The following is a 25063-nucleotide window of genomic DNA, read 5'->3' as shown; positions in this document are numbered from 1 at the left end:
AAAAATCTATATATATAACGTAGTAGTGTGTGTGTGTACAACTGTCCTACAACCAATACCACTGGACTGATCATGACCAAACCTGGTATGATAGTCTCACACCTAGGGATGTATCACACCATTTCCCAAGTCAAAGGTTAAGGTCATAGTGTGTGTGTGTGTGTGTGTGTAATAATATATATATATATATATATATATACACACACACACACTTTCCTACAATCCACACCACTGGACCGATCGTGACTAACCCTAACATAATGATGGTCTCCGACCTAGGGATGGTGCACACCATTTTTCAAGGTTAAGGTCATATTTGATTCGGCTCTTACAACATCCACTTAGTGCAAGGGTGCCTGTATACAGCAAAATCCTACGAAAAAAACGTGGGTATCTTTGCCAGTAAAAGATTAAAAAAAAAAAAAAAAAAAACAATAAAAAGATTTGAGAGACAGAATGTCTATTTCATTCAAGAAAATATGATTGTTGCCAAACTTCACATTATCATTGGTTTAACGTCTGTCACTGTCATGCATTTGATGGTTTTAACAAATTGATTTCCAAATTAATCTATCTGTAGCCATTTTTATCACTTTCTCCAATGTATTATTTTGATCTGTGAACTAAACCTGCTACCTCAGCTGTTCCACATTTACTAACCCAAGTAGTTCCATCTATTCTTTCAATGTGGCCATACCACCAAAGTCTCCTGTACTGCACATTTTTCCATGTTGCCCAGAGTTAATCTTTATCATGAGGTCAACACAACTAAGCTTCTTTAACACTTACATTACACACACATATATATATATATATATATATATATATATATATATATATACGCTAGTAGATGTACGTGGCATTGCTCAGCATTAAAGGTAATGTTAAATTCCCTTAAAAATAAACAGAAACAAACTGAGGCATGCGAGTATTATGCTTTTTCTAAACAGTTCATTTCTTGTAAGTAAAAAAAAAAAAATACTCAAACTGAGATCGAAACTAAAATCTAAAAACAGTGAGTCAGGTACGATAACTATTAGACCAGCTTTCAGTGATCTTTATAAAGTGTTTTTAAACTTTGTGAAATAGTTGACAGATAAAAATCCGATAACCCCAAGTACCACTTTTTCAATTTTTATCCCTTAGCAGCCATTTTTTCCAGATGAAAACTGATTAAAAAGTTTTCCATGTGTCTGAATACCCTATATACCAAATTTGAAGTCGGTAGATCAAAAGGTCGTTGAGTATATAGGTTAAGAAATATCCTCATACACACATTCTCACTTTTATAGATATACAAGTTATTTAAAAACTGTTACATATTTCAGTGATGTACTATGGTTTCATTGAAGTGGGTCGACCTTTAAGCATTTAAAAGGTCATTAAATTCCATTCACATCATCGATGAATGGGATTCAAAGAACAAGAGTAAAAATCTACTGATGAATTCGTTCAAGTGTACCTTTTGAACAAAGTACAGAGTAAACAAGGGTGGATTGTATATTTATATACGTCTTAAATCTAAACAAGTTTTATTTAGAAATAATTTGTATTCTAGCTTTCACATTTATGATTGAGCAGTTTATTGATTTATTTTCAATATATTCCAACACACTAAATAAAAGCTGAGAAATAAAACTTTATTTACAAATAAAAAAGAAAAAACACGAAAAATAAAAAATATATGACTGTAAAAAAATTCAAGATTAAATATCAAATGAAGTTTAAATATGAAGTTATTTAATAATTGTTTATATTAATAACAATATATTTTATTGAGCATTCTTAATAACGTCATTAAATTCATTAGTTATCACTGTTGATTAACTATATATATATATATATATATATATATAAAATACTGATTTCAAACGTATAAAAAAATAAAATAACTTGGGTGATATCAGCTGGAACTGAAACTAAAACACTTAGTACTCCAGCAGCGTTCACTTAGAGTTTCAGCCGTGTTAACTACCGTTTGAGTTAACCTGACAGCCAGATTAGAAAGTTATAAAATTAAATCAATTTTAGCTATGATTAATTTACGTATGCACATGCGTAAAACTAAATAAAAATATGTTAGCAAGTTGAAATGAACATTTTGTATTTCAACTTGCTAACATATTTCTGTTCACGTTATTCATCCAAACAAAGATTTTATTTGTTATAAAACATCTTTGGTCTATGGTTACTTTGTCCTGTTAATTTCGGTGTTAAAGAGTTTATTGATTAAATATTTACACACAGACACATACATGTACGGTTATATATATATATATATAACATAACTTATATAAAAATGTTGGATTTCTATAAATTTTATAAAAACTTATTTTAATTAGAGAAAATATACAAAACAATTCAGTTTAAAACTTAAGGTTGTTCTGACCTTTTACGAATTAAAAAAATAATTACAAACATCTATTTTAATAGGAACAAAAGGTGTGAGCGAAAGAAACGTGTTCAGTATGAATGTATGACATGACCTTGTTTCAGAAAAGTTCAAAAGTTCACAAACTAATCACAGTCATCAACCAGGTGACACGTGTTTTTGGTTTTAATCTATTTTCGTCCAACTCACAAGTGGTAAAAATAAAACTCGTTCTTATTAACAATAAAAAAGGAAAGGTATTGTATTTTAGAAACTATATCTTATTTTAATTTTTTTTTTATTTTCATGAAGAAAGATGAGACGTAATAAATCAGGAATTCACATGAAATTTATTTTTATGAAAGTTGCTCCAGACAAGGCATGAAGCCACTTTATGTAAGGTTCTAAAAAGAATGAAAAATGTTTAATGCGAAGACAGGAAATGCTTATTGACGTTAGTCTTCAAAAGGCATGGGCTATTGGTAGGAGGAAAACAGTCAGCAGAAAGCAAGTTCTACAAATCTGCAGTTCATGAAAAGAAGATACCAGATTAGAAATGTCTATGATAGCAAGGTATCAAAACAGCAAATTGATGAAGACTATATTAGACCAACACGTCAAATGAGCTTGAACAAAAGAAACAGGAAAAAAAAAAAAAAACAATTCTGAAGAACACATATGATAAATATACGAGACGAGCAACAGCACATCTGAGAGAGAGAGAGAGAGAGAGAGGATGCAGGGAAGAAAAGGGTGAAAACAATTAAATTACAGATAAAAAAAATCGACCAAATGTAGCCGAACCCAATTTTAATCATTTCTTTGTTATGTTTATAGTAAAAAGATGTATTCTATAGTTTAAAATAGATATTTGACCTTTGACATTTTTCAAGTGTTACTTACATTGCTGTTAATCGATTGTGTTATATGTATTTTTTAATTATGTTTTTTTTTTGGTTGTTCAAGCTAAGGATGGCAGACATTCACCTGCATTCCCATAAATTTCAACTGAGAGATCTTTTAAAGATTCTAACCATCCCTTTAAGTGCAGTTGTTTGAATCTCTTGCACTTGGTATATTTGAATTTCCTTTTTCAAGCGTCCGGTTGTTTCTATAATTACTGGAAGGATATAGATCTTCGTTAGATTATAGTTTCTTTTATATATGACTGGGGGGGGGTACCTGGCGTAAGGCAAACGAACGATGAAAACAGAAAAACGACCACGTGAAAAATGGCTTAAATAAGCCTGTTTCAATAAAAAAAATCGGTGGGTACCCGGGTGTTTTTGGGTGTGTGGTCAGGGGTAGATAAGCGAAATAAAAAAAAATTAAAAAAAAAAAAAAAAAAAAAAAAACAGAAAAACGAACATTACGTGAAAAATGGCTTAAATAACACTGGTTCAATATTTAAATTTAAAAATTCGGAAAAAAAAAAAAAAAAAAAAAAAAAAAAAAAAGACATCTCACACCACGATTCAAACCCAAAATGTTTAGATAATGAACCAACGCGTTAATCAACTGAGCTAACACGACGTACATGAAATTTGTTCAGTTTTTCAACTATTTAAAGTAAATCAGGTCATGACGTCATCTGGCGCATGCGTAGAACCGGTCGAGAGAGCCGTTTTTGTTGACCCCCCCCACCTGTTGAAAATTGTCAATTTCGGGGTAAAAAAAAAAATGAACGTTTTTGGCCAATTTTTTGAGCGAAGGATTGAGCTTCGATATGATACCGAGTTTGTGAATTTTTGTTGTCTGTCGAAAGTTTTTAGCAGACACACAAACATACACACATACATACTTTTATCTATAAATATAAAAGCGAAAATGTATGTATGCGTGTTCGTTTTTTCTGTATATCTTACAAAAGGCTTTTTTCAGAGAAGCGGTCAGTCGGTTCACAACTTTTTAAAACTTTTTATATCACATATAAATCGTAATATCTCACAGTTAACAACGAAGCTCGCCTGTCTATTTAATTTGCTCGATTTCAGGAAGATAAATATTCAATATTTGTCGCTCGCCACATGTGGATTAGTCTTTTTCCTATAACATCTTCCGCAGTAAATGAATACTATCCCGCAGTCAAACTTGACCTCATTAACTCATTAAAACAGGCAGCTGCCAAATACAAGTAATTAAATAAATTCAAACGTGTTTCCGTTAGCATCTCGCGGTGGGGCAATCGTTAACGTCGCACTTTTGTTTTTTTCACACTTTAATTTACAACTTTGCCTCAACGGTTTGGGTTCGATCTTTACCTACCAGAAGATTTTTTAACCCCCCCCCCCGAGTTTCCACACACACCTCCAAACACCTGGGCAACGCCGCATACCCCTCGCTTTTATATATATAGATGAAGTTTTCCCCATTTTTAACCTTTCTTGTGGTTTTTTTTATTTAGCAAGCAATTCTTTTGTATTGTGGCACCGTGTGATCTTGTCTCGGCCATGTCTTTCTCAAGCGCTTGTGATGACATGATTGTCATCAGGAGCAGTATTTTTTGGAAGAGGCTTTATTTGTTAATTCTTTTCCAAATTTACTATGGCTTATTTTAATCATGCATATTATTCTTCTATCAAGTTGCAAGATCTGCCATCTTGATTGAGTTTTATTCAAATTGAAGAAGTTAATTTTTCAAGTTATTAAGATGAGTATATAATCATTTAAACTAATAAATGAAACAGCTTTTCCATTAGACACGCCTTTGTTTCTATCAAAATGGTTCTAAAATATATTTTTTTAATGTTTTTAGTGCATTTTCACCACAAACAAGGCATGTAGGGAGCTACTATCTGGGACATAATTTGCAGAGACACTATGTAGGGAGTTGAGCAGCAAGATGTCCGTTTACATTACACTTGAACTTCTGCATGTCAGTACAGTCAGGGAAGCAGGAACCCAAAAGGGAATTCCAAAGTCTAGCAGTTCTGGGGAAGGAACTAATAAATTAGAAGGCTTTCTGGCATCTGGGGATCTCTACTCTGTAGGGGTGTGATTTTGCTGCTTGTTGGGTTTGTTGCGGGTATTTATATCAAGGGGACAGTAAAACATTTCACAGAAATACTGTATCTATATACTAGAGAATAAAATTTCAACACGTGTATGCATATGACTAACATGCGGAGTTAAATTTTTTTTAACACATAACAAATTACTCTTTGGTGTTATTAGTGATGGAACGATTCCAATATTTTTCCCGGATTCCATACTAAATTCCTGATTCTGATTCTTTATAAATCTCTAAATATTTAACTATAAAAGTATTATTCTGTCCCGATTACTGTAAAAACATCTTAAATGTGCATATATTTTCTCAAACGTAAAAACAAGTTTGTGAGGGGATGATCTAGAGATGTTAGTCTTAAATCAATAAATATTTATTATTTTATTACTACTACAAGTAGTAGGAAATGTTTCTTAAACCAAAATCAAATAAAAAAGATAATTAAAAGAATCGGGAAATATGCTAAACTTTTTCGATTCTGATACCCTAAAAAGCTAAGATTTTTCCAATTCAGATTAATTGTCCCAACACTAGGTATTATTTATTTGTAACTTTATTGCCCTATTTTCTCTATATATGTACAATAGTTTTGTCAATATTAACAGTAATTCAAGTGATTTATTACTAAAAAGAACACAATGGTGCAGAAATAACTGCCATGCCATCATAAATAAAGAGACCCCTCCCCCACCATCGGCATTTCAGAATTCTATTGACTTACTAAACATTTGTCCACAAAATAAAACAATATCCCTAAAGAGAACTATTTGTTATATTATAATAAAAACGATTATCGAATTAAAAAAATAAAATAAAATATTTTTTGCCACAACTATATGTAAATTACGTAAACTTTACTACTGAGATCAGATGTACATAAGCAATATATAAAACAGATTGCTGCTATTACGTAAACTTATGGTATTTTCACCTCACTTAGTGCAAAAAAAAAAAAAATGAGTCCAACTTTCGCCTTTATTCATTAGCTAGCAGGCACATCCGACATTCTAATACAAAAACTATCTAAGAACACTGCCAGGCACATAAAGTACCTTCGTGTAAAATTTTTAAAAAAGCAATGGGTCCAGCCATTTTTGTGTCCATAGAGAACAAGAAGTTCCTTTTATATAATAGAGATTTTTTTTTTTTAAAGTAAATTACTTTGCAACCTTTCAAAATTTGAAAGATATTTGGAAGTATTTAAACTGTTCAATAAAAAACTTTGGTGGCTCAGTTCTGTGAGAAACGGTTTCTGTTGCTTTATTTTTGACCTTTTATGACCGTCGGTTATCATACTTCCAACGCCATAGTGATATATCCTTGCGAAGTTTACTTCCAATTCAACAAATAGTTTTCGAGTCGATAGTGGACAGATTTTATTCATTAGATTTGCAACTTATGTCCAACAAATGAGTCAAGAAAAAGTGTTTTTACGAAGTTGTAATTCAAGAACTTAACCTTATGACATGCGAGATGTGATAATCTAAGCAAACAGATAATCCACGCTCAACCTCGAACTCCCAAACGATGGCACGAACATAGACTGATAACACACAAATCAAAGCCAGATACATCCTGTCACCGAGACTTGCAGGAAGTTTATTTCCAAGCTTAACTCGGTCAAATCAAAATAATTAAACACAAAATCAGCAATTATGAATAATCAAATGTTAACATAAATAGATTAAATCTGTAATAGAAGTTGTTTTTTTACCAATCATCTCCGGCTGCTTCTGTACTGGGTGACGATTTGGGAATTGACGTTGTATAATAAAACTAAGTGCTAGTAAATGTACAGTCAATTGCTCGTATAAGTCCGGGTGCTTGTGCACTAATTGAACTGTGTTATTTTTAAATAGTATTTTCAAGTCTAATTAAAGTTTTACGATATCTTTTTTTAATTAAATTGTTAAGTGAAAATACAAAATAGTTAGAAAAACACCCTTCTCTCCATATGTTAAGAATGGCTTTCTAAATAATATTTTAACACGGTTCAATAAGTACCCAAGTCTGCAAATGCAACCGACATAGACAGTACTGTGCTGTTCATTGTGATTATTAGATATCTCCAAATCGTTGTGTAGAACGTCATCATTATACACAATTAGTGATGTCATCATTTCGTGTGTTTACTATAGTTTTGGTCAATTTTTATGGAATCTATGCAGAAATTTATGAATAAATAAAATGTACAATAAACAAAGCCGGTAGCCATTAGTCACGTGCTCTCGTGTAATGAATGAATGAATGCGTGAATATAGGATTGACATGAAATTCTTAAAGATAAACTAAAATGACCGAAATATGGGCTGAAATGACTTAAATAAATAAAAACTAAATGACTTAGAATGACTTTAATGATCTTAAGGATGAATTGAATGACCTTAAGAATTACTTGAATGCTTAAAAAATAACTGGAATCCTTCAAAAACAACTTAAATGATCTGGAGAAGGACTTAAATGGCTTTGAGACTGATTGGTTGTAAAGTGGGTGATCATTTTACATTAAATTAATGCAGAAAAGTGATCCCCCACTTTATATCACAATAAATGTAAGAACAGATACCACACTTTGATCTTGGCCAAAAGGTCAAGAAAAGGGTATTTATTTACTCCCCCACCGAGCAAATTAGGCACAAGGCCGATTTTTAAAGTGAGGAGTGAAGGGGAAATGGGGACCAACTCCCCCGGGAGTAGGGGAGCTGGTCTTGGCCAAAAGGCCAAGAAAAGCTTAAAAAGCTAAGAACAGCATCTATTAACAACAGACCTTTGATCTTAACCAAAAAGGCCAAGCACAAAAGTGTTACGGACAGACCGACGGAGTGACTTATAGAGTCGCTTGCACGCGACTAAAAATAGATAAACAATATAAGACTTAATCTTTCATAAAACAAATAGATTTTTAATTTAACTACACAGACAATTAAATTAATTTTAACCAATTCTGTTGATACATGTAACTAAAGATATTGCTGCTTACGGGCATCCGTACATTTTTGGAAAAAAGGCGCAAATTTTGATTATCAACTCTGCATTTTAAATAATCAAATCCAAACAATTTTTTTTTTTAGTCGATTTTGCTTTTATAATTTTTATTATCTCAAAAGTCATATTCTATTATATGAATTTTTTTTTATTGGAAACCTGTTATATAAAAAAAAATGTTTAAACTTCAAATCGAGTAATATCTGAATTAATGATCATTTAAAGCTTTTTAAAAATAATTATTTTTTAGAATTCTGTTTTTTGTTGAAATTCAAATACTTATATTACCGAGAAAAAAAAATTTTTTAAAATAAAATCAAAAAAAATTGTTGATTTTATTTTTCTAACATAATATTGATTTTATGTCCAATTTTATTTACAACTTTAAGGTAAGTGAAAAAGTAACAGGATTTTATATATATATATATATATATATATATATATATATATATATTAACTATTTTTTTATGATTTGATCTCTTCAGTTTTAAAAAATGTTGAAATTTTTATCAACCTACATTTATTTTTCGTAACATGAACGGGGGGGGGGGGGTTAGAACACCTAAAAAATAATTCCTCTAATATATTTAATGAAACCTACTTTAATATGTATATTCATTTAATAATGAATAAATATCGAAAGTTTCAGGAAAATACGACTATTATTGGATTTTTGCTAGATTTTTAAAACATGGGTGTGTCTTCGGCTTAAAAAACGTCACTACATAGGAATATTGTTTTTAAAGCGTTGATAATGTAAACACGATTTTTGTCTCGCATTTTCATTTTTGTATGCTGTAAAAAGTAAAAAAATATTAAGTTTATTTGAAGCTTTTTCTATTAAATGGTAAACGAGTTGGGATGATATTAAATTACAGTTACATCGTGTTACATACCGGAGGTGGGGTAAAACTGTGGCACGCACAGGAGGTACCTAGTGATCATAGATTCAATTCAGAATTATCCAAATACATTTCTGGGTGCTTCTACAGAATTTGAATAGAACCAAAACGACTTCTGCTAAAATACACCCTAATTTTATATTGGTGTTAAAAATAAATTAAAAAAAAACATCTGTTCAAATTGCTAGAAAAAAAAAATTAATTAAAAAAAAAATGTATTACTTTGTAAGGATACATCGACTATGACATTGGAAAGCCACAATATCCTCAAAAATCAATAAATATTGATCAATATTTATCACCGTTAGTAAAATAAAAGACATAAAAAAAAAGACAAAGATGACCTCATTTACCTGTTAATATATAATTTATTTTTGATTTTTCTCCACTCAAACAAAGTAAGCGGCTACTATTTGGGATTGTGTCTAACAGGATTGTGGTGAGTTGAGTGGCCAGATGTTTGTTCACATTACATTTAAATTTCTGCGTGTCAAGTACAGTCAGAAAAGAAGGAACCAAACAGGAAGAGAATTCTAAAGTCTAGCAGTCTAATAGAGAAGAAGGCTTTCCAGCAACTAGGTACTTCAACAGTGAAGGGTGGGATTTTGTTGCCTGTCAGGTTGGTCAGAAGTATAGAGGTCGAGGGGGTACAAGTACTGAGAGTTCATCATAGCATATTCCATTAAAGTACTTGCAAAAAAGGCACAGAGATGTAACATTATGGTGATGAGACAGAGGTTGGAGTTTGGCTGATAGTGCGGGACCTATTAGATTAGAGATTGCTTTGGGGACATTGTCCAAGAGGGAGAGACTAGAGGTAGATGCACCCACCTAGATGTGGCAACAATTCCCCATGCATGATCGATTGGTGGCTTTGTAGCAACATAGGATACACTCAGGCGTTAATTATTTTCTGCATAACCAGGTTTTGGTAATCCTACAGTTTATCGATATTTTTTATATAGGATTTTCAAGTTAAATGCAATTTCTATGTTACCCTTTCTTTATTACATTGTTAGGTGAACATATAGAATATTTAACATGTTAAGAATGGGTTTCTAAATAATAACGTCATTATTTCAGAACAATCTGTAAAATTCAATTTCTTATTGTCATTCTTCTAAAAATTTTAATTTTGAAATTGCTGATAGCAAACGACACGTCAATTTGATTTGAAAGAATATCCAATACAGTGAGTTTTATACTGTCCAAGAACATACAAGCAGAGTTAGATGAATATGATTGTGCCAAATCGTTCAAGGTTCAGCATGGAATTTGAGTTGATCTACTTCCAGGGCAATGCTGAAACACAGACCAGCTAGCTGTAAAATGATTTTTTTTTACAGTGTTTTATAATTTAGGAATAAAAATCACTTTCTGTAAAGTTTCTCTTTTTACATGATGAAAACTCTTCAAAATTCTTACATACAAGACGGGGGGGGGGGATCAAAGACGTTTTATCAGTTAATGGAAAACTAGATTGTATTTTTTACAAATATAGAAAAGTGATTACGTCAGGTGTTTAAAAAAATATATGTAGGTAATAAAGTTGGCTGGTTGTTTTACAGTATATCAACCACTTTTAGGTTATTTAGTGTCAACGCCAGTAATTTTGGAAAATAATTTTATGCTTTAAACGGCTCACTATAGTATATCAACCTTTTCCAGGTTATTTAATGCCAAATCCAGCAATTATGGAAAAAAGATTTTATTCTTAAAGTTCTTTATATATTCAATATTCATAATGTTTAGTTTAATATTTTTGTAGAAAGAAAATTGTTTTTGTTTTTTACTTTGCAGAACATGATTGAGTTTTGCAAAGGGGAAAAATGTTTGGTGCCTTTTTAGGGAAGAAGCCAGTATATTCAGACAGCCTGATCCTGTAGCACCAGATGCCTAACAAGTGTTACTATTTCAAGCCAAAATGGATCAGGGAGTAATCATAACAAAGGTGCAACTCCACATTCTCAACAACCCCCAAATGGGGGCCTCATCACTGAATGTCTTATGGTTGTACACAAGATCATATCTTTTAGGAAGATTTGAGTGACGCAGTTGATTTGCATGTCTGACCAAAATAGATGATTGTACACCCACATCATAGATTACATTAGCAGAACGACATACTATGTGACCTTGTGTCACATTTTTCTTTACTATTGCAGTCGTCTTTTGCCAATACAAGTTGTCCTAGTTGGAGTTTATGTGACCTTGCTCAATGATAGCGATTGAATTGGTTTTCCATTGTCCTGTTTCTTTTGGGAAAATTATTTGATGATGAACGAATAGCATTCATTAGTAAACATTTTTCTGTTCATCAATGCTTCAGCAGAAGACTTTCCATTTGGGCAATTTGGATTTGGGAGTAACTCTGTAGCTCCTTAGAAATACTATGATCTCTCAAGTAGTTCCTTCCCCTTTTAACTTCAAGTACTCTCTTAAATGTGTGGACAAGACGTTAGGCTTGGCCATTTGATTGTGGGTGGAAAGGTGGAGATTTGGGATGCTGAATACTGTTTTATTTACAGAAGCCAGAAAATTCTGCCGAGATAAATGCAGTACCATTATCAGAAACCAAAATTTCAGGAATGCCTAATCTGCTGAAAATTTTTTGTAATTTCTTTATAGTTTTATTTGATGTCGTATGGTTCATCTGGAAGACTTCTGGTCACTTACTGTAAGCATCAACCAATATTAAGTAATGACGTCCATTAATTGGTCCTGCAAAATCCATGTGTAGTCGTGACCAAGGCATTTCTGGGGTAGGCCATGCATACAATGAAAGAAGACTTTGCAACCAGTTGACGTTTAGCACAACTTTTTACAAGTTCCTCTAATTGCCCGTCCATGTTTGGCCAATATACATAGCCTCGTGCCAAGGCTTTCATCCAATTAATTCCTTGATGTCCATAGTGGAATTGCTTGAGAATTCTGTTTTGGAATTTCATATGACAACATGTTCTCCAAAACGAAGTATTCCATTAATCTAGGATAAAGAAGGTGTTCTGTGAAAAAATGGTTGAAGTCGCTGGTCAGTGCATGTTTTTGGCAAGCTTGTGAGATGAAAATGTCGAACTTTCTGTAATAATGGATCTGCAGTTGTAGCCTCATGGATCATCTCTGAAGTCACAGGTAGTGATCTAATTGTAGAAACAAGCACAGAGACAACTTCAGGTTCCACAGATAGAGCAGCAATGACTGTCTTCCACTAGTTTTTGATGAGAAGATATGAGTTTGGATAACGCATCTGCTTGGCAAATTCTGCAACCTGGTTGGTACTTTATAGAAAAGTTGTAATCTAAAAACATAGTTGCCCATCTTTGTAAGCGGTTTGCTGTATAAAGTGGAATTTCTTTCCTGGAACCAAAAATACTTATTAAAGGCTTGTGGTCTGTGATCAGAGTAACATGATGGCGATATAGCATTTTGTGAAATTTCTTTACTGCATAAATGATTGCTAGGGCTTCTTTCACAATTCGGCTATACTTTCATTCAGTAGGCTGATGCGTTTGCAATGGTTTTTTCACTTCCATCAGGAAAAATGTGATATTACTGCTCCAATTCCATAGTCTGAATCACCGTCACAACAGTAATGTCTAATGATGGATTGTAGTGTGTCAGCAATAGATCAGAACTAAAAAAGCATTTTGATTTTCTCAAATGATTCTTTGCATGTGCTTGACCAGTTCCATTTGGCATCTTTCTGCAGAAGATTATTCAGAAGCCCTGTAACTTGTGCAGTTTGGGTAAGAAAGAATCATAATGTTGCAACATCCTTTGGAGCTGCCATGTGCTTTATTGTCTGAATATTATCCAGATCTGGTTTTCGACCATTTTTGTCAAATATGAATCCAAGGTATTTCACAGAAGTTTGGAAGAATTTGCATTTGTCTGGTCTTAAGTAAAATCCATATTGTTGAATTCGATCCAGCACGACAGTAAGATGATGCAGAAGCTCCTCTTGGTGCCGGTAACAATAATATCATCAATATGGGTGGAAACTCCTGACAATCCTATGAACATTGTATCCATAGTTTGCTGGAACATTTTCTACTATGCGTATGATACTAGATGCTTTTGTCTGAAGACCAGCTTTGCATCTGCCTTCAGTTTTAAAGTTGTTTTAACTTTAAAAAAACATCCAAGTCCTTCTTGAAAAACATTGCTGAACTTTGCTTTAAGTATGTTTTTAACATGTGTTTCAGCATTTGCTGCAGCATTAATATTGAAAGAATTGAAAATCAAGTTTAGGGGAACATTGAAAAAAAAGTCAAGTTCTTCAATAAAACCCAAACCAAGAAAATTCAGGTTTGATGCATCAGAAACACACATGTGAAAATCTTTTCCTTTAAAAGAGACATTAGTTTAACTCACCAGTTAGTTGTATCTTATTTCCCCGATGCAACACAAGCAACATGAGTTGTCTTAAGAGTTTGTTTTCCCAACAACTCCCATGTTGGACGTGACATTAAAGTGATATCCGAAGCGATATCAAACTGAAAGTTCACTGGCTTGGTGTTTATCTCAACAAGTATATATTTGCTCTGAGCTTCAAAATTTACATTGAAAGTGGCAAAAATTGAATTTGATGTGGCTTTCTGCAAACGTCCTCGCGTTTTTCTGTGGTTTTTATCTCTTGACTGTGCAGTATTCATCTTGGAAATGTTGCAGCTATTTTTACCACAAAATCCTTGTGCCCATAACGTGAACAGTGTTGACATATACATCTTTTAAATGAGCACAAACCAGCACAGTGCATCTCTCCACATGACCAAGAGGGTGTTGGCGGCTTCTTTCTATTTCCAGTCGGGGATTTCTCTACCAATTTGATGTTGTTAGAAACCGATGGGTTTTGTTGTTGCACCATTGCGTCTCGTTTTAGACGGATTAGTTGTTGACATTCTGTAGTCAGAATTCGTACCGTTATTTTTTTCAAACATAGACAGCAGACGTGTGCAAATGCCCGCAACTTCTGTAGATTGTAATTCTGCAATGAAAATGAGGTATTTGAATTGATCTTTCCTCAGCAATTCCAGTCGACAATTTTTGCATTGTAGATTAACAATTCCAGCATATTTGACAAAATCGTCTGTCGCATTTTTCTTTAATTTCCAACAGTTGTAACAGACATTAAATAAAAATGCTGACTCACCAAAAATGTTTGATAACTGTGCTATGATTTCATCAAATGTGAAATCTCCTAATTTGTTCAATTTGTAATTTGAATATCTTTCAGGTTCTGTTGTGCCAAGCATACAAAGTAGTAAATGCAATTTCCACGCATCGTTCATGGATGCAAACTCGTGTCCTTCAATCGCCCATACCAAGTAGTAAAGGTGTTTTAAATCCGGATTGAATGAAAAATCCATTATTGTGCTTGCTATGGTGTCCAGAGAAATTCATTTTGGTGTGTCCATCAATTGTTTGTGAAATTGAGCCATTAAATTTTCAATTTGTTTTGAGCTTTTAAGAATTCTCCTTGCTGGTTTTGCAATATTTTTTCTAATAATTTTGGATCCACAATGTAAATAATTCTGGGCTTTTTTCTTTTCATTTGTGCACAAAATTTTCCTTTTTTTTTTTCATTAGTTTGCAAAAAAGAAAAAAAAAAATTATTGTGGGGAAAAGTATCATTTTTTTTTTTCATGTTCACAAATGAAAATTATTGAGCAAAAGATTTTTTTTCCTGTTTGTGCAGTTTTTCTTCTTAAATAATCACCATGTGAGTTTTTTTTTTGTTTTTTCTTTTTGGTATTTAATCTAATCTAATATCCATGTCGCCAATTTTTGTTGCGTTGAGAGAAATGAGGATGTTGGAATTATGGAATATTTGAGTAACTAAGTAGACAAGCTTATTTCCCCTTTAATCACTATAACAGATTACTACCACTTTTATTTTTCTAGTTTTAAGTCATTATAAAAACTTCAAAGATGTAAAGAGACATCGCGGCCATTTTTTCTTGTTCTCATGTAGCACTCAACACTACTTGTTTTTCAAATCAAATAAACGTTGTAAATTAAAAAAAAAAAAAAACACTAAAAACTTATTCAGTTAGGTTAAAAAGTAACTTATCTTGCCTTTTTGACAACTTTTTTGTACCTCTGTGGATTGTGATACAAACACAAAAAAAAGAAAAAAAAAGATAAACCATGAATCTATCATTCATCTAATTCAAAAGGAAATTTGCTGAACATAAGTTTATCTATATAATCACAAATAGTCAATATGACCAGTGATTATAATTATAGCCTATCTACACACAGAGGGTCTAGTATAATACTAAAATGCTGCGGATCTTTTTTTTCTTGTACCCATGCACAATGGATGACGTCATCCATTAAAACAGAAGTAAAAACAAACAAAAAATTTTTTAAACTTGTATAAAATTAGCAATCAAAAATTGCAAACAAATATCGTCCATAAAAAATAGATTTCCATTAAACATCGGGAAATGACCATGGCTAAGTGATTGACAACACTGACTAAAACTTGGATGTGCAAAATTTTTCTAAAAAATCCCAACCAGAAAAATATCAGGGCCACCAATGCCAATGAATTAACCAAAAATGTCTTCACATTTTTAAAATGAAAAAAATTTTAGAAATGGAAAGCATGCAAGTGAATTAGATGCAATTGTTGAGATTTCAAAACGTCTTCTATTTAAAAAAATGTATTTTCTGATAAAAATAAATACAAAATTTTTTATAAACAAGTCATGTTTTTCCTACTAGCATGGGCGCCTGGCGTTGCCCAGTTGTTTGGAGGTGCGTGTTGAGCAAAAAAAAAAAAAAAAAAAAAAAAAAAAAAGTGGTAGTAGGAAGGCAAGCTCGAACCCGTACCAGAAAAGAATGGGGAAAAAAACATGGCGTTTTTGCTGTTACGACCACCGCCAAACCAGAAGTGACGTAGGTTTATAGGTTTAAATTAAGGCTAGACAATCGAAAAGAGGGGATGACTTTCGATAATATCAGCGAAAAAAGCGACTCATTCCTGTTGAAAAGTGCCCAGTTGAGGGTGAAGAAATTAATGTTTTTAGCCAATTTTTCGGTATTTGTCGTCTGAGAGTCGAGCTTCAAAAACGATACTGATCTTGTGAAAATCGGTCACCTCTGTAAAAGTTTTAGGCAGATATGCAAACATACATACATACATTTCTATATTGGTAGCTCAAATTTTCCACCCAAACCGATTAAAAAGCTTGCCCTATCTCTGAATACCCTTTATGTAAAATTTCAAATGTTTAGACCAGAAATTGTCCAAGTAATTTGGTAGAGACCGCAGAGGTCAAATTTTTTTTTAACTTTGACCCCTATTATGACTCCTTAACATTTGTTTTAGGCTCAAATCAAGTTATTAAGTTAGATCCATGTCCAAGGAACCTATATCTAAAATTTCAATTGTTTATACCCGCAATTGGCAGAGGAGTTTGGTAGAGTTCTCAAAAGGTCAAATCGTTAAACTTTGACCTCTTAAAAGCCAAATTTCTGACCGAAAACAGATTATGCAGATTTTCCAAAATCTCAGTACCCTGTATATCAAATTTCGAGTTTGTAGACTGAAAATTGACAGAGTTATTGTGTAGGGAAATGTACACAGACACTTTCACAGATATATAGATTGTTTCATCCACAACATTTTACTATAAACAATGCATAATCTACTTTGAAAAATTTATTACCGAAAAATAAAACACAAATCATAAATTAGGCACAAGGCCATTCAAAAGTGTGGGGATGGGAGTCTATGGTCTTCCTTGTCATTGTACTTTATAACTGTCTAAATATTCATAGCTAGAGTCCTCAATCACCATAATACCACATTCACTCCAGAGATCGTCCTACTTAAGATTCTTAAATCGATTTTTTTCTTAAATAAACATGTACATAAATAAATGGTTTTTATTTAAATAATTTCATTGGCGTGACAGGGGAAAAAAAAACAAAAAATAAAAAAGCAAATGTGAAAACCCACTTTGTGTTGCCACGAAATTACACATTTGTACATTTGAATCGCAAACAGAATATTAATACACACATCATGTTCTTAGTGTGACATAAAAGTTGTCCATATTAAAAATGAGCTCTTAATTTGTAAAATAACTTAGACATATTAAAAACACCCACAGTGGAATTCTCTCACCCCGGTCTATGGTCCTTCCCTGTTAAATGTTCGCAACAAATACCCGCCCAGCTAAAACAATCGCCAACTTTCCTCACTCTCTACCTAAAACTATACGGAAATTCCATGAACAAAGTTTCTTTCTTAGAACTGTCCATAATAAACAGAAATAACAAGTGAAGCATGCATGGTCCCCCGTGAGTGCACAGTGGACGAGGTATAAAAAAAAATTACTAAGTTCAGAACCCCCCCCTACCACCACCACCACCATTGAGCCCCAAAAGTCCCCTAGGTCTTAACATATTTGAGTTCAGCACCATGCAAAACTGCTAATAAATAGACAGAAAATTTTAGACAAAAATGGTAAAATAGTCCCAAAAACGGAGTGTTTTTATTAGCCCTAAAAGAGCCCCTTGGGCACACACAAGAGTTATCGCAAAGTATAGACAAACAAAATTATATAAAAATCAGTTAGTTACAACTTTTCAGAAAGTTTTACAAAAATCCATGGCATCAATTTTTTTTTTTTTTTTTAACAAGCACAAATGTGTTAATTTTAGCCATTTTAACCCAAAAAGGCCCCTCTGGCGTGGGGAGGGGGGGAGGGCATCAGAGTTTTCCTGGAAAATTCGTTCTCTTACTTTTTTACTCATATAATGTTTAAAATTTCCAAAAATTCCAAGGCGTAATTATTGAAAACAGTGCAGATGGACGAACAAACAAACGGACAAGGGTGAATTTACAGGTTCACCGTCTTTGTTTGGGGGGGGGGACCAAAAATGGTTAAAAGATTTTTTTTAAAGTAAGACCATAAAATTGTACAAAAAAATTTCAAGATTAAGACAATTGAAAATTAATTACTTACCTGAAAATGTACGTCTTCCTAGAAAATAAACAAATTCATTTTTAAAATAATGTTTTGAAAACAAAGAACACACAGGAAAAAATAAAATAAAAATTATTAAACAATTTACTATTAATATAAAAAAAAAAAAACAGTTTAAAAATTGTCAAACGATAATTTAGTTTTACAAAATCAGGAATTTCTTTTTTATCTGATCCTTTTTAGCAACATCTGCTTCGGGATTTTCTTACTTTAAATTTGTAAAAAGCATTAGAAAACTAATCCTTTGGTAATCATTGAAAAATACACTGTAACAGTTATTTTGTCAGTTCTGAAGTTCTCACTTTTAAAAAGAACAATCACATTTCAAAGCCTGAAATTTGTATTCTATTACTTTCGTCCGTAACGTGCCTATCAAAATCCAAGTGAATAATACAAATGAAATAAATTTAAACAAATGCAATAAATTTTATAACCTCAGATTTCCCGCATTTCTAGCGACCACCTCGTCTGTATATTTATCTATATATCTATAAAAGAATGTGTGTGTGTGTGTGTGTGTGTGTGTGTGTGTGTGTGTGTGTGTGTGTGTGTGTGTGTGTGTAAGGACACTTCTCAAACTATATACTCAACGAATTTTTGAATATTTGAAATTTGGTATATAGAGTATTCAGACATGTGGAAAACTTTAATCCGTTTTCATCTGGAAAAAATGTCTAAGGGGGTGAAAATTGAAAAATTTGTATGTGGGAGGCATCAGATTTTTATCTGTCAATTGTTTCATGAATATGCATGCCTGAATCGTTTATGTGATAGATTCCTTATGTTAGGAATAAGTAGGTTTGAAAACATGTTTTAAAGAGCATGTCAAGCTGGCCTAATTGTTATCGTACTTGACTCACTATCTTTGAGTTTTGGTTTCGATCTTAGTTTGAGTATGAAGTGAACTGTTTAGAAAAAACATAATACTCGCATGCACATGTCTCAGTTTCTGACTTCCATAAGTCATCCTCAGATGAGTGATGAATTAAAAATCGCATAAGTGCTCGATGTCTCTGCATATATATCTTGACGCTTCACATGTAAATGAGCTTTAAAATTTCACAGTGAAGCCTTCCATTCAAATTGATATATATGGTATAATGGAAGAATTCGTTCCCTTTCCAAACTGACTGGCAACCTTTTCTTCTGCGCCTCCATACTGTCCTTATTGGCACATTCTGTTCATCGATCCTTTGTTAAAATGGCCCATTGTACTTTCACCTTTTGGAATCATCCATATTAAGGAAGGAATAAAAAATGAAGGTAGAAATCACACTATAGTAGCACCAGAATTTCTGTTGTTTTTTTTTCATGATCCGTGATGCTTTCACTGTACGATTTTTGTAAATAGGTTTTGATTTTCCTTGGCGTCGTTTTTAAAATGAATTATAAACTCTTGCTGCCTTTTCAAATTCATTACACAACCATGACCCGTTAAGTTTTACATGAAAGACACATTGGATTAAGATCCAAGTATATAATCTTTTCTTCACTAATAGTTTCTTGGCTTTATGGCTAGGAGTAAAGTGTAGTATCTGTTCTGATACAACACTTCATCTGCATTTGAAACAACAATGGATTGTTAACAACAAATACAAGATGCTTGGAAATAGCGCTAAGAGAAAGTGTTGAATATTAACTTTTAGTTGAACTGTAAAAATCTTTAAGTTTCTTTAGTATTGGGTTTTACTATAAGAATGGAGAAAGAAATGGTACGGGGAAACTGGGAGCAAGATGTAACGGGTAAGGCTGGAAGACTCCTGGCATTGTTGAAGGTTGTACATGAAATAGATTTGATCATAAATGAAGAAGTCATCCTGAAAGACTGGGAACTTTGTACAATTGTGAATAGTAACAAGGAAAAAAGGGGAAGTACTAATTGCAAAACTCGAAATGGATCAAGTTTGGAATGTTATTGAGATTATAATTCACAGATAATGAAATCTGACAAGCAACGATGAAACGCATTTTAGTTTTATGCCTTGGCAAAGTATTACTGTTATATTTATTCTGCGACAGATGCAGGAGAAATACTTGCCTTTGTGGATCTGGAAAAAAAAAAAAAACTTGACAACGTGCCAAAAGACATTGCCTCATGTTTTCCGTGGAAACTAAGGGCAAACAAGTCGTCAGTGAAGGTTGTTCAAACAATGCACAGAAATACTAAAAATCGTGCTTGAACCTCAATGTTTAGCTAAATCCTTCTTGATTGTTGTTAGAACATTCCTGTAATGACCTGATCCCTGTTGAATGCAGTGTAATGCTGATTCTGTGCAGTTCTAGGAGGTCCACTATCCCAGTCTTTTTCTTTTCTCTGTGGGTGGGGGGGATTTTTTGGTATATAGGGTATTCAGACATGTGGAAAACTTTAATCCGTTTATTGCTAATCACCTACTGAGTCCTTACTGAGGAATGCAGACGGGGTTGTCTAGGCACTTTTTGCAGGTTGAAGTGCACCTCCTCGGGGGTGCTGACTTCTAAATCCCACTTTCCAACCTTGATATCACAATTCTTACAGTTGGAGAGTACTAAATACCCTCAGCTGTCCACCAACACACTTGCTTCAACAAGCCACAGAAGTAGGGAGAAATTACATCATAGCATAGATATATACACACACACTGCTGATCAAAAATTTAAGACAACTTAAAAATCTTTAAAAAGAAACCTTTTTTAACGATAGATTTTAAACTCTTCCGACTTAAGGTAACTAATTAGCATTACAAGTGTATGTTGTATTTTCATGGACATCGGCAATATCACTTACCTAATGTGCTCCGATAAGTCATATCTTTTTTATTTGGGAGTCAATTTTTAAAAGAATTACATTGATGGAAAGAGAATTGAATAAGCATTCCAATGATGTTAATTTATTTTTATTTTCTGTGTTCAATATTTTTATGCTCCGAGTTAAAAATGAAAAAACGGTAAAAAATGACGACAGCAAAAAAGGAAACTTTTTTCAATGTTTACATTTTATACATTACGTTTGGATACATATGCACGGGGTCAAGTTTGATTGGATATGGCTGAAATTTTACAGGCTATATAAGCGTGGAAGTCCATCTCTACTGGACTTTGATTTATATTTTTACAACATTAAGCAACATTATGACCGAGCAAAGTTGACAAAGAATATTTCAAAATTGATAAGATAAATCGGTATATATCATCCATTATCATATATATGTAAATATTTGATAATTATTAATTGTGCGGAAATTTCTTTAAAATGTTATTTTTTATAGAAATTCAAATCCACTTAAAACCGCTATGTGCTAACCATCACTGTCAGTATATTAACAAGTTTGTATTCTCTTAAAAATAGAAAACTTTTTTTCTGCTTTCGAAACGAAAGCAGAAAGTTATTTTTTATTCTGAGTTTGTCAATTTAAAAAAATTTTCAAGTTTTTCAAATTTGATTTCCAAACAATACTATTTTGTTGTTTTTAACGCTTTTAGTACACATGTACTAAAAGTGTTAAAAAACAACAAAATGTACTAAGTACATGCGTTTGTTTTTAGTGATAAAAAAAACAACAAACAACGAAAAAAAATATATATATATAACAAATTAAAGGTACTTGAGCACTCATGCTACCATGCTGAAATAATATTATTTAGAAACCCATTCTTAACATGGAGAAGGAAGGGTGTTTTGTAAACTATTCTGTACTTTCACCTAACAATTAAATAAAATATATTGTGAAACTTGAATTTATTTTTAACTCATTGTCAAGATTATTTTTTCGAATCTGTAAAACAAGATATCTAAATAATAATAATTAGGGGGTTCGATAAAGAATTTCATTGTGATGCATTTTGTAAATTTTTACCTTGTTTCCACCTTAACATTTTTCTTTAAAATAACTACCTCCTAAGATTTTCGGGTATACTGAAAACGAATATCGCATTTAAATTTTTCGCGAATAGGTAGCTTTCCAGATATTAAGCAATGTCATTTCTTATGTCGTTGCTGGTGGCCATCTTGGTAGGCACGTTTGCGCATAGTTTCTCGGGGTTGGGTTTGCGTGCTCCAAGATGGCCACCAGCGACAACATAAGAAATGACATTGCTTAATATCCGGACAAATACTTATTTGCAGAAAATTTAAATGCAATATTCGTTTTCAGCATACCCTAAAACCTATAGAAGTAATCATTTTAAATGTTAAGATGAAACAAGGTAAAAAATTACCGTTTTATTTGTTTGCTTTCATAGTTGAATTTTCAGTAAAGCAACAAAATAGAAGTGACGAAAATTACCATCAACTGGTGAATATATAGTTGTTGTTTATCAGGATTCCTGGTATCCTGGTATTGTGGAGGCTACATCAAGGACTCGCGTAGAGTACGATTTATGGTTGCATCTCAACGAACAGGGGTATATTTTGGGCCAGATAGAGAGGATTTACAAAATTGAAAATTGGACTAGTCCCAAAATGCATAAGTTCTGGTCGACTATGGGAATTTCCATCTTTTACAGAAATCCAAAATCTATATGAAAAATTTTCTGAGATTTATTTCTGAGATTAATTCATATCTACTCAATTTTTTTTTTTTTTTTTTTCTGTGAGAGTAGTAGTAAATACCGGCCATGAATACTCTTTAGACATTCAATGGCTACACCCAGATTAAGCTCTCCTTTGGTGAGGAGGCAGGAAAATGCCTGCTCTCAATAAAGCTATATTTAAATACCACTATAATACTTAGTTTTGTTCATGAATAGACACCCACTGTATGATACCATGTGCCAGTTTTAAAAAAATTGATATTTGTACATCTTAATTTATAATTCATGGCTTATGGTAAAGAGATACATGAGATTTGACTGCATAATCAGAAAGAGCACACAATTTTACATAAGAGTGCCAAGTTTCATGAGAATAGCTTCAAAAATAAATAAATGGTGGCAAAATTACCGAATAAAATAACAATTATCTAAAAAGAAAAAAATATCAACTTGTTATGCTAATACTAGAATCTAAAAGGTTAAGGAAACAAAAAGGTACATTCCAAAAATTTTATTTAAAAATTTGCCTTTTTATTAAATTAGGCTTTTTACATATGATCAAAATTATAAGACCAAGGGTATAAATTGTTAGATTTATGGTAATTCTAATGTTTTTAGTTCAGTTAGAGATTAGCAATCACTGTGTAAAGGTGTTATCATGCCTAAAGCAAGAAAAATAATCGAAGTTGAGCGCTCTCGAATTCTAGGATTCCATAAGCAAGGTTTGTCAAAGCAAGTGCTAGCAACTAAGGTAAATCGCAGTAAAACTTATTTGCAACTTTATAACGAACGGAAAAGCAACATCCTTTGGTAGCCCCCTCCCCAAATTTCTCCTGCATTGAGTAGGAGAATCAGACGGGTTGTTATGAATGACAGAGGAATTTCTTCTAGTCAAATTAAGGCGGTTATGGATGCTGATTGTAGTCCAATAACCATCCAACGACACTTCCAACCCAAAGGCATGGTAAATAAAACGCGTAAACAAATTCCTCGATTGCTTCCACGTCACAAAGTGGACCGCTTAAGATTTGGTTGTGAATACCAAACCTGGGCCGTTGAGAAGTGGAAGAAAGTCCTGTTTTCTGATGAGAAAAAATTCAATTTAGATGGTCCCGATAGCTTCCAGCGGTATTGGCATGACAAAAACATGCCCCTTGAAATTTTTCCCACACGTCATAGTGGTGGAGGGTCCATAATGGTACGGGGGTGCCTTTTATTACAGAGGGACGATGGAGCTCCAGGTGGTGCAGGGTCGTTAGACAGCAGCTGGTTATGTTAGCATGCTACAAAAGGCATCTTTGATGATGGAGGGTTATCGTTTGTGTGGGGATGGATAGTTATTCCAACAGGATAATGCTGCAATCCACACTGCAAGACAGACCTTGAGCTTTCTACAAGAAAATGGAGTCCATCTCTTGGGACATCCTACATGCTCACCAGACTTGAACCCAATTGAAAATGTTTAGGGATGGATGACAAGAGAGGTTTATCGAAATGACAAACAATATTCAACAAAAAATGAACTTTGTGAAGCCATCTTCAGAAACTGGACCAGGATCCCCCACACCTTAATGGAAACCCTTATTTCTAGCATGTCCCAAAGAATTTTTGAAGTCATCAAAAGCAGTGGAAGTGGAACTCATTAAGTTTGAATGTTGAATATTTTCATACACTTTTCATGCAATTTAATAGAATTTTCTTTTTCTGGTCTTATAATTTTGATCATGTGTAAAACACCTAATTTGATAAAAATGTAAATTTAAAAAATAAATCTTTGGAATGTAGGTTTTTGTTTCCATAATCTTTTAGCTTGTAGTATTGGTCACCTTAAGTTGGAAGAGTTTAAAATCTATCTTTTAAAAAAGTTGTTTTTCTTTAAAGATTTTTAAGTGGTCTTAAATTTTTGATTAGCAGTGTATATATGTCTATTATACAAATGAAGTCGCCACCAGAAAAGAAACAACCATAAAACCCTAAGATAGGGAATAATCAATGATAAGAGTATAATATTACTGAAAGCTTAGTCCAATAATTAGCTGCCAAGTTAAAAGAATACCAACAACTCGCCACTGCGACCCTCACCCTACTCCCTTCCTTCACCACACTTACCTCAAAAAAAAAAAAAAGAAGAAAAGAAACCAAACCTACTGCTCACATTCACAAAATGCTGTGAAAATAACATTCCAGACGAGAACAGTAATCCAAAAAAATCCTAATAACACAAATTATCAATCCTCATCTCAAAAAAAAAAAAAATCAAAAAACATAAATCAATGTTGTT

At 32.8% G+C, this 25063-nt stretch overlaps 1 protein-coding gene across 4 annotated transcripts in view; it reads right to left on the bottom strand.

Moving 5' to 3' along the window:
• LOC145276696 (myotubularin-related protein 10-B-like) overlaps positions 1 to 25063 on the bottom strand; it is a 175098-nt gene that overhangs the window by 139618 nt on the left and 10417 nt on the right. For all 4 annotated transcript variants that reach the window (XM_080127884.1, XM_080127886.1, XM_080127885.1 and 1 more), the window contains exon 2: positions 18250 to 18267. In XM_080127884.1, the coding sequence (XP_079984010.1) occupies positions 18250 to 18267 (18 nt within the window). The remainder of the gene's footprint in view (positions 1 to 18249; positions 18268 to 25063) is intronic.

This window comes from Euprymna scolopes, chromosome 5, assembly GCF_053919585.1.
Source record: "Euprymna scolopes isolate OS-2025 chromosome 5, ASM5391958v1, whole genome shotgun sequence".
Lineage (NCBI taxonomy): Eukaryota > Metazoa > Mollusca > Cephalopoda > Sepiida > Sepiolidae > Euprymna > Euprymna scolopes.
This window is presented reverse-complemented; position numbering and strand designations above follow the sequence as displayed.